This window comes from Ammodytes marinus (genome assembly GCF_949987685.1).
Source record: "Ammodytes marinus genome assembly, chromosome: 2".
In the NCBI taxonomy this organism is placed as follows: domain Eukaryota; kingdom Metazoa; phylum Chordata; class Actinopteri; order Uranoscopiformes; family Ammodytidae; genus Ammodytes; species Ammodytes marinus.
The window spans coordinates 36,263,661-36,273,660 of record NC_137231.1 but is presented as its reverse complement, the minus strand read 5'-3'; the positions used below and the strand labels follow the sequence as shown (position 1 = coordinate 36,273,660).

The following is a 10,000-nucleotide window of genomic DNA, read 5'->3' as shown; positions in this document are numbered from 1 at the left end:
CTTAGAAAAAACTTTGTGAGTCCAAAATACTCCAAAGTACTTAGAGGCAAAGTCTTTTAAAAACACATCTGTGAACCTCTTGACACTAAGAATGACTTGATCAAGAATTTTTTAGAACTAGAAAAACGGACTGAGATGCGGGGGGTTAGATGGACATTAATGGTTATATGGAGCCTTTAGCCAACGGGACTTGTACACGCTAGTGTGTAACGCCATGTGTATAATGTCTGTTTAACTCACTGTAATTTCTGCAAGGAAATAGACGGATATTGATGGTCATATGGAGCCTTTAGCCAACGGGACTTGTATACGCTAGTGTGTACCGCCATGTTGTACAATATCTGTCTGACTCCTTGTAATTCATGATGTTTAATAGCTCGGGGAATGATATGTACAGGCACGTAAGTGTTTGGATATTGTTTCAAGAGTTACAACAAATTTAGAAACGAGAACCAAGTCAAACTAACTCTATTAAATGAGTTATAGGCATATACCCTTTTTTCTTTTCCTTTCTGATCCATTTTATGTATTATCTATACTCTCTTGTATTTTGTAAATAAAATCCCTTAATGTTGAAAGCCTCAGTTGTGAATTAGTTTATAACTGGAACAGCAGGACCTTAGGCATAGTGTTTTTTCTTCAAAGAGATGGTTTGTCCCCGGGGAGGTAAGTTCAGTATGATTCTACACGACGGCACATTACTGATTTAAAACACACACAACTTCATACAACTAACTTCTCTGTAAAGAGAGAATATGTTGATACACCTAATCTTTAAACTAAAAGAATAGGTCATAAATACCTTCCCAGATTAAACTAGATGTTTATATTCTGAAAATAGTATATTTGTTCTATTTTATTAGGAGGGTGGGTTACAAAATAAGTTTCTAATAACTTATACACAATATTGAAACCTTCCGTGAACACGGGAGAAGGATTTTCTGATAACAATATTAGAAAAGGTTTATAGTTTAGCGGAGGTCGACCTTATTATAAGCAGAGGTGACTCTGATAAAATAGGGATTTTTAAACACAGTGTTATATATTGGACATTGTACTTTATTTAGACGTAAAACTCAGGTTAGTCTAGAGGGTAAATGCCGCGCTTTTAAACAAGGAGGCCGGGGTTCGCGTCTCTTACAGGGGACTATGGTGAGCGGAGAGTTTTCTTTATAGAGGAATGATAGACAATTAAAGCATTGTGCCACAAGTTGGTTACCAGGAGTTTGAGAGGACATAACTCATAGACTTTTGATAATAGCTTTTCATTTAGATTAGACCTGTATAGTCGAAATCGTAATATGGCGCCCAATTTCGCGGGGCTCGAGTTAGATTGTTAGTTTCATATAACTGTGTATTATAGTACAAGGGATAGAGAAATAACTTTCTTCCGAGCTTAAAATACAAGGACCTGAAACTCCCGTGAGGGAGAGAGTCTTTTTCAACCGGCGAAAACAAGCCGAGGAAATAATTAATGTCTGCCAGAAGGAATAAAAATACGACGTGTCTCCAATTTGCGTTTAATTTCCTTTAATAAAAATATAACGCACGAACCAGCACCATTGGAGATTACGTTTTTTGTTTCTTCTGCTTTACTTAAATCTAGTAACTAATACACTGGACAGGAGGCTATTTGGTCTTCCTCTAAAAACTCGGCCGGCTTTCTTATGTAAAGTAGGAATCGTCTGTTTAAAATGGGGAGATTGGAACTGTTTAGGTAAGATGTTATAGACTAGGTTCAGTAAAAAAGCGCTTTCTGATTGAGATAAAACTCAAAGTAGACAGAAAGGGATTTAGTAGATAGTTCAATTAGTTCTGCGTACTAAGTTTAGGTGTTACAAGTACTTGTGGTTATTAGTTTGTAATAATCGAAGCCAGGCGTTAGGATATTTTTAAATAGATAAGAATATAATAACTCCCCTTTCTCACTGGAATCGAAAAAGGCGATGTCCAGAACAGGTGAAAGTCCAGTTAATCTGATCAAATTAGTGTACGACTCAGGGATCCAAGGAAGGAATTAAAAGGCTTGTTACCACCATATATAGTAAAGGTGTTTCACTTTTACTCACCCGTCATTTGTTTTTTAGTGGCTAGATTGTAGTTTACTTTACAATTAAGGACGGATGCGGTTTAACTCTGTTGTATACATGAACAGAGAGAGAGAGCCTAAGGCTTCCAAAAGAGGAGAGAGCAACCTCTTTAAGAATTTTTTCTTACACAAAACAATAGTAGATTTTAAAGTTTCTGACTATTTTAATGGTAGACATAGTTTTACATGTTAAACTATTAGGACCAATGCCCGATGAAAACCATTGTGGTATAGTAGCCTAATTTATTTTCTAAATAGGGACTTTTGAGAGGGTAATTCTTCCTTTTCTCCTCCATTTCGCGTCCATTTCACGTCTGGGTGTGAAAAAAGGCTGTGAGTGCAGCACCCAGGGAAATCAAAATGGAGTCTGCACCCCGGGACTCATAAATTGGGGGAGCAGAGTTGACAGACATTTCACCAAGGTTTTCCAAATGGTCAGAAAAAAAGCAATTCTAGATTACAGTAAGAAAGCTTTGAGAGCTCAAAATCAACTTTCGAAAAATATGGGGTAAAATAGTCTTATATGAGTAAGTTATTGAGTCCATCCGCTGATTTAGATGGTGATAAATGTGTGATCGATGGGTTTTTAACACTTAAACAAACTCTTACGTTTTGTAAACGGGACAGGCACGGCTCTCACTTTAAATAGTGCGCTCTATGTTACCACCGAAAAGTTAGCGACTGCGTGCAAACGGGGCATTTCCTTTGCGCCTTCACATTAAAAAGCATGATTAATAGCAAACGTAAGTAGGCTTTTATTTTGAAGCAGATAAAAACAGGAACATAGTTTTTCACATGAAGCGCACTATACAGCAGCATGTCTTCTGTTTTAGTGGATTTAAAAATGGTAAAAATAGACAAAGCTTTCCATTTACACTACTACTTGCTGCGCTCACACTAAAAACCTCATGAACGTTAGTGGGAGTCTTTCAGGCATTTATTTTCATTAAACATTCGTAGAGAAAGGAAAATGGTATTTCAGAGCAAAGAGAAGAGACGCAACAAGTCAGCAGTAGGCTATAGAAACAGTTTGAAATTAGCGCAGTAGAACTACTCGCAAAATATTCACAGACAATCTTTGTCATTTAGCCTACAAAGGTGAAGTAATCTATTTAATATAGGTTTAAGGTTTTATGGTTTGGGTTTTCAATGAGAGAAATAGATGTTCTAAAAATGATTGTTAAAGCAGTCAGACAGGATAGTCTATTGGTAACCGAGAAATGGCTAGAAAACTTTTGATTTTACATCAAGAGTAAGAAAATGCACACACCTGAGTGACCATTGAAATGGCCTCGATAAGTTACTCCCTGGTGCACAAACTTTGTAGAACTTACTGGACACATATAACATGTGGTTCATTTTAAAAGAGAACTTTGTTCTCATTCCGAAATGCACATACAACACCAGAGTGAAAAGAGTCAACACTGTGTTTGGTTGATGAGTTAAAGATACAACTGAGAATACTCCTTTGAGAAATTAAATAAAGTGGAGACACCTTATCTCATTCTTCCTTGATTCAGTGTTGAACCCTTTTTAGCTCAATATACATTACACAATGCCGTGTGGAATATTGTCTGCCCCGGGGACCGATTTCTTATTTTTATTTTATTTAGATGTTTAATACATTTGTACATTTGTTCTGGTCTCGGAGTGTAAAGAGGAGAAGTAGACCGTGGGTATAAAAACTGTTACAGGTTCCCACAGACCGTGCCTGGGAATTCACACCTTAGAGGAAAAACAGGAAGACCATATTGGCATTAACGGTAGTGGCCCTATTTTATGGCATCTATCCTTCCTTCCTTCTACACACTCTGAGCTTACCTTTGAAGACACAGCTGGTGCGTGTGCTCTTTGAGTTTAAAACTTTAACAAGTTGCCTTTACTTTAGTATAGTCAAGTGTGTTCTTTCTTTTTATCTTAGTCTGTTTATATAATCACAGTCTTTTCTATCGTAGAAAGTTTTTTTACTCAGCTATTTTTTGTTTCTTAGAAAGGATGGGACTGGTTAACTTGTTTTCGCGGCTTTGGTTTGAGTTTAGAAAACGTATAGGCAGTTTGTCTCCGGTCCGACAGCCCATTGTGAGGTTGGCTGGAGCACCTGTTAATCTTTATTTTTGCCAGTCCAATCTTTCCCTTTTGTTTAATTCAAGATACGACAGGAAAAAACGTAGGGGGTTATTGTTTAGCACGGGTCAATTTTGAGATTTGTGTCTATTCTGGCTTCCACGGCATGTATTCTTTCATATTAATGTGAAAGAAGGGACCAAAAATAAACGTTTTAAAGGTTTATTTCTTACTATATGTTTTAATTTTATTTTTTTCCTGGCGTCTGAGTTTTGCTCCAAGGTTTTGCCAAAAGTGAGCATTTTAATGTAACATACAGCAGCGCGACCGCTGTCTGACTCTTAATAACCATGGTACTGTTAGAAAACTCTGTATCTCAAGTATAATCTTATCGAATCATAATATGGACATTTGCTTTTGATTAGCAACAAATAGTGAAAGTGTGAGGAGTGATTTGGTACAGTGAGCGCAACCTGTTTGACTGGTGCGCGTATTGATTTGATTCGCCAGAAGGCATCACGTGACCTGCTTTGGTTGCCGCGGGTAGTTTCAAAATCACAAAATAAAATGGTAAAAAACGCCGAAAATATTCCAAACTAACACAAAATAAAGACTGATTTATGTGGATACGGACATTAGATGATTGCCTTTTGAAGGGGAGAAGTGTTAAAGACATGTAAATTATTCTGATCGATCACGGCGGAGAGATACAGTCTAATAGAGCATGAGAGGGGGAGAGAGAGGGGAGAGTGCTGCGGCTACAGCCACAGTGGCTCATAAGGAATGTATCACGTTTTAATTAGCGTGTGGATGAAAATGTTTGTTATGCCATAGCATAGTTTATATGTTAAGCAGCGGTGTTGAGGGGTATGGTCCTAATTCACTAAATTATTGTAGATAAAATCGGTGATTACCAGTAGAATTCACGTTTTTATTTTTATTTTTTATTTTTTTTCACGACAGTTTTCTCTGATCAAGTTTTCTCAAAATTCCGAGTCTGAATAAAATGTCTCGGCTTCCAAACCACTGGCATCTACTAGACTTCTCAGTGTCATTCATTGCCCTATTTTAAGAGGTTTTTACACAAACATTTGTTTATATATTGTTAGTCTGATTTATGAGACATTTTCCTCCTAAAAACATGCCAACGGTGCATTTCTAAAACGTAGGCTTACATAGTTTTTTTTGATTTATTAAATACAAAGAAATTGTGTCCGAAATCTGTGGTGTAAAATCTTTAAAGACTAATATGTGGTAAACATAAATTAAATTTCTAAAATCTGGCTTCATCCAACATCTGGATTCTTTAGTTTAAAAGACAGGGAAAAATCCCTATTCACTTGGGGTGATTCGCCTTAATTAAAGATGTGTGTCTTTGGGAGAATAAGTTATTATTTTTGTTTTACCTTAGTGGTTAAGACATGATTATAACGTGTTAGCTTTTAGTTTTTATTTTCAGTGCATGTCTGGAATAGACATTCAGAAACATGCAATCTTTTGCATCTCTCAACTCTTTTGAAATCAAATCTGAGGGCTTGTCTGAGTGTCTTTTGACTAGGTGTTTTTATTCTATTTATTTTTTATTTTTAAAATGGATGAATACATAAATGATAAAAGGATTATACCGGTAATATTAGTTTCACTGTTACTTTTATTTTCATTTTCATTTTATTTACTACTGAAATTGTGAGTGATTTGCTCATTTCTATTGTTCTCTATTATAGAAGATTTTAGTTTTGCTACTTGATATTATGTGAGTACCCTATGAATATAGCATACGAGCATAACACCAGTTTCTATCTTTATTTTTATCTTTATTTTATTGATGGATTACTTAAGTTTGATTTGATACTTTTCTTTTAGTTTTCGATGGTGAGACATTCTCACTCTCCTTATGACAGATGGCTGTAGTGCATTAGGCTCTCTATATTCCAATACGAATCAATAGGATCCTTTCTAAAAGCCCTAAATACAACTTTATCAGCAGCCTTAGTTGATGAATTGCACTTTCCTCTTACATTGAGTAGCCTATTATATCACAACCATAGACTCTTAGTCTGCAGAAGAAGTTGGGAGACTTTTGGGCCTACTAGACCTCTGACACATAGGCGTGACTTGATAGCTACGTCTCAGGCTGTGACACCTCCAAACCTGACCATCTCCTGTTCCATCTGGGTGAACTACACCATGTCTCCTGGAGGGGAAGAATCGTTCGTTTGCTGAGTGCTGTGTTCCATGGCACTCCTAACAGTCGGTGGGGGCCATCAACTCTATCCTGCTGTGGCGTCATTCTTGTCATGCAGTGGGCCTTTCTGCATCTGCCTGTCTTCCTGCGCTCTCAAACTGGGAGCGACAAGTCTTCTATGATGTGGGCCAGGGGCAGGTGTACTATTCTAAGATCAGAAGTTCTGGGGACTGTTGGGAAAATGTCCTATATGCTAAGCTTGGAGAATATATCAAAGTGTGTAAACCTGGAGACAAGGGTTGCCATCTTGCATATTGAGCAGAAGCTCAAAAACTGACTAATCTACATACTCTGTGATTGAAGAAAGGGCTCAAAAGGCCTAAAAGACTCTTTTTAAAGTTAAGATCGTCGTGGGACTGTGTTTTTAAAATTTTTTGGACATTACAAACTTATGAACTTTTGATTCTACTGTCTGATGAACTCTTTACTCTGAATGGTGTCAGGATGTCATGGTTTTCTTACAGGTATACTCTAATGTGTTCTGCTAAATGTTTCTTCATCTGTACGGTTGGGTCATGGTTGTATTAGCCTATGTAACTGAGGGGAGTCTTTTAGTATTGTGTAGGCCTATATCCTTTGGGGTTGCTTATATTATTATTATTTTTTTTTATGAACAGGTTTTTGGTAATCCGTCACTTACTTATTTTAACTTTTTGATCTGGTGTTGTGTTTATGCTCTCTGAATTGGGTTTTACCGTTATGAATATTATAATTACTATATTATTACGTTTATGCTTTTCTTTTTTGTAGATCCTTTTTCTGGATAGTGTTTTCTATTTTATGCTTGTGATTTAAGGCAATTTTCTATGGATCAGTTTAGAAAAAGAAAAACGTTTTTTTTGTTATTTCTATTTTGATTTGTATTATGAGGGTGTTTGATGTCCGGATGATGGTTGAATATTTACAAGTAATAAGTTTCATGAGAGGGTGAAGTGATAATTGAACGTGATGTAACTTTTTACTTGTGCATATATTGTGACATTTGTATTTCTTTTTGTCATACGTAAAAGTAGGAAATGTTTAATGAAACAGAATAGAATGTAAAATGCTCCTCTGACCAGAGGATGGGGGAGGACCATAGGGTCACAGGAAGTAATAGGGGGAAGGACCTTATATGGCCATACAGTAGCAAGGAGTAGAGGGAGGGGGCTACCGGGGTTCCCCCAAACAGCTGTGACTTTTTCACTCCTCCTTCCCCCAAGTCTCATTGGTTTTCAGTTCACTATATAAGAGCCTGTTTTGAAGCAGGACAGGGCTTTTTTGGGAGATGATAGGGCTTTTTGATGCTTTTTTGAGGTTTTTTTGGGGCCGCTTTTTGTGTGTTACTCTCTGTTCCAGCAGACTCTATCTGTCCCTTTAACCATGGAAGCAGAAGAAAAACTTAGAAAAAACTTTGTGAGTCCAAAATACTCCAAAGTACTTAGAGGCAAAGTCTTTTAAAAACACATCTGTGAACCTCTTGACACTAAGAATGACTTGATCAAGAATTTTTTAGAACTAGAAAAACGGACTGAGATGCGGGGGGTTAGATGGACATTAATGGTTATATGGAGCCTTTAGCCAACGGGACTTGTACACGCTAGTGTGTAACGCCATGTGTATAATGTCTGTTTAACTCACTGTAATTTCTGCAAGGAAATAGACGGATATTGATGGTCATATGGAGCCTTTAGCCAACGGGACTTGTATACGCTAGTGTGTACCGCCATGTTGTACAATATCTGTCTGACTCCTTGTAATTCATGATGTTTAATAGCTCGGGGAATGATATGTACAGGCACGTAAGTGTTTGGATATTGTTTCAAGAGTTACAACAAATTTAGAAACGAGAACCAAGTCAAACTAACTCTATTAAATGAGTTATAGGCATATACCCTTTTTTCTTTTCCTTTCTGATCCATTTTATGTATTATCTATACTCTCTTGTATTTTGTAAATAAAATCCCTTAATGTTGAAAGCCTCAGTTGTGAATTAGTTTATAACTGGAACAGCAGGACCTTAGGCATAGTGTTTTTTCTTCAAAGAGATGGTTTGTCCCCGGGGAGGTAAGTTCAGTATGATTCTACACGACGGCACATTACTGATTTAAAACACACACAACTTCATACAACTAACTTCTCTGTAAAGAGAGAATATGTTGATACACCTAATCTTTAAACTAAAAGAATAGGTCATAAATACCTTCCCAGATTAAACTAGATGTTTATATTCTGAAAATAGTATATTTGTTCTATTTTATTAGGAGGGTGGGTTACAAAATAAGTTTCTAATAACTTATACACAATATTGAAACCTTCCGTGAACACGGGAGAAGGATTTTCTGATAACAATATTAGAAAAGGTTTATAGTTTAGCGGAGGTCGACCTTATTATAAGCAGAGGTGACTCTGATAAAATAGGGATTTTTAAACACAGTGTTATATATTGGACATTGTACTTTATTTAGACGTAAAACTCAGGTTAGTCTAGAGGGTAAATGCCGCGCTTTTAAACAAGGAGGCCGGGGTTCGCGTCTCTTACAGGGGACTATGGTGAGCGGAGAGTTTTCTTTATAGAGGAATGATAGACAATTAAAGCATTGTGCCACAAGTTGGTTACCAGGAGTTTGAGAGGACATAACTCATAGACTTTTGATAATAGCTTTTCATTTAGATTAGACCTGTATAGTCGAAATCGTAATAACAGACACACACACACACACACACACGCCCCCCCCCCACACACACACACACACAGACACACACACAGACACACACACACACACACACAGCGCCCGCCCCCCCCCCCACACACACACACACACACACGCCCCCCCACACACACCCAGAGCCTACCTGAAGTGCAGCATGACCTGTGTGACTCTGCTGGTTCTCCACTGGTTGACACACTGGTCCCAGCGCAGCCGCAGCACAGACTCCTGCTGCAGATTCTCCTCTTGAAGGAGCAGCAACAAGCGAGCTACGCTGCGACGGTTAGCTAGCAGGGACTGGTTCATCATCTGAGAGGCAGACAGACAGGCAGGCAGGCAGGGAGACAGGCAGAGAGAGAGAGAGAGAGAGAGAGAGAGAGAGAGAGAGAGAGAGAGAGAGAGAGAGAGGCAGACAGGCAGGCAGGGAGAGAGAGAGAGGCAGACAGGCAGGCAGACAGAGAGAGAGAGAGAGAGAGAGAGACAGGCAGAGAGAGAGAGACAGACAGACAGGCAGGCAGGGAGACAGATAGAGAGAGAGAGAGAGAGAGAGAGAGAGAGAGAGAGAGAGACAGGCAGGCAGGCAGAGAGAGAGAGAGAGAGAGAGAGAGAGGCAGACAGACAGGCAGAGAGAGAGACAGAGAGAGAGAGAGAGAGAGAGAGAGAGAGAGGCAGGCAGACAGAGAGAGAGAGAGAGAGAGAGAGACAGGCAGAGAGAGAGAGAGGGAGAGAGAGAGAGGCAGGCAGAGAGAGAGAGAGAGAGAGGGGGAGGCAGACAGGCAGAGAGAGAGAGACAGACAGGCAGGCAGGCAGATGAGGTGAAGATGCATTTAGTTATTTATTCTATAGTACTTCTTCTTCTTCTTGGTCTTCCAACAGGGGCATTTCCCCATTATGTATAAAAACACACACACA

General features: G+C 38.4%; 1 protein-coding gene across 1 annotated transcript in view; it reads right to left on the bottom strand.

Annotated features, from left to right (window-relative positions):
* The window catches only part of ccdc180 (coiled-coil domain containing 180), a gene marked incomplete at both ends in the record, with an annotated part of 66,379 nt that overhangs the window by 47,148 nt on the left and 9,231 nt on the right, over nucleotides 1–10,000 (bottom strand). The window contains one exon of the mRNA XM_080036589.1: nucleotides 9,234–9,397. Within this exon, the coding sequence (XP_079892715.1) occupies nucleotides 9,234–9,397 (164 nt within the window). The remainder of the gene's footprint in view (nucleotides 1–9,233; nucleotides 9,398–10,000) is intronic.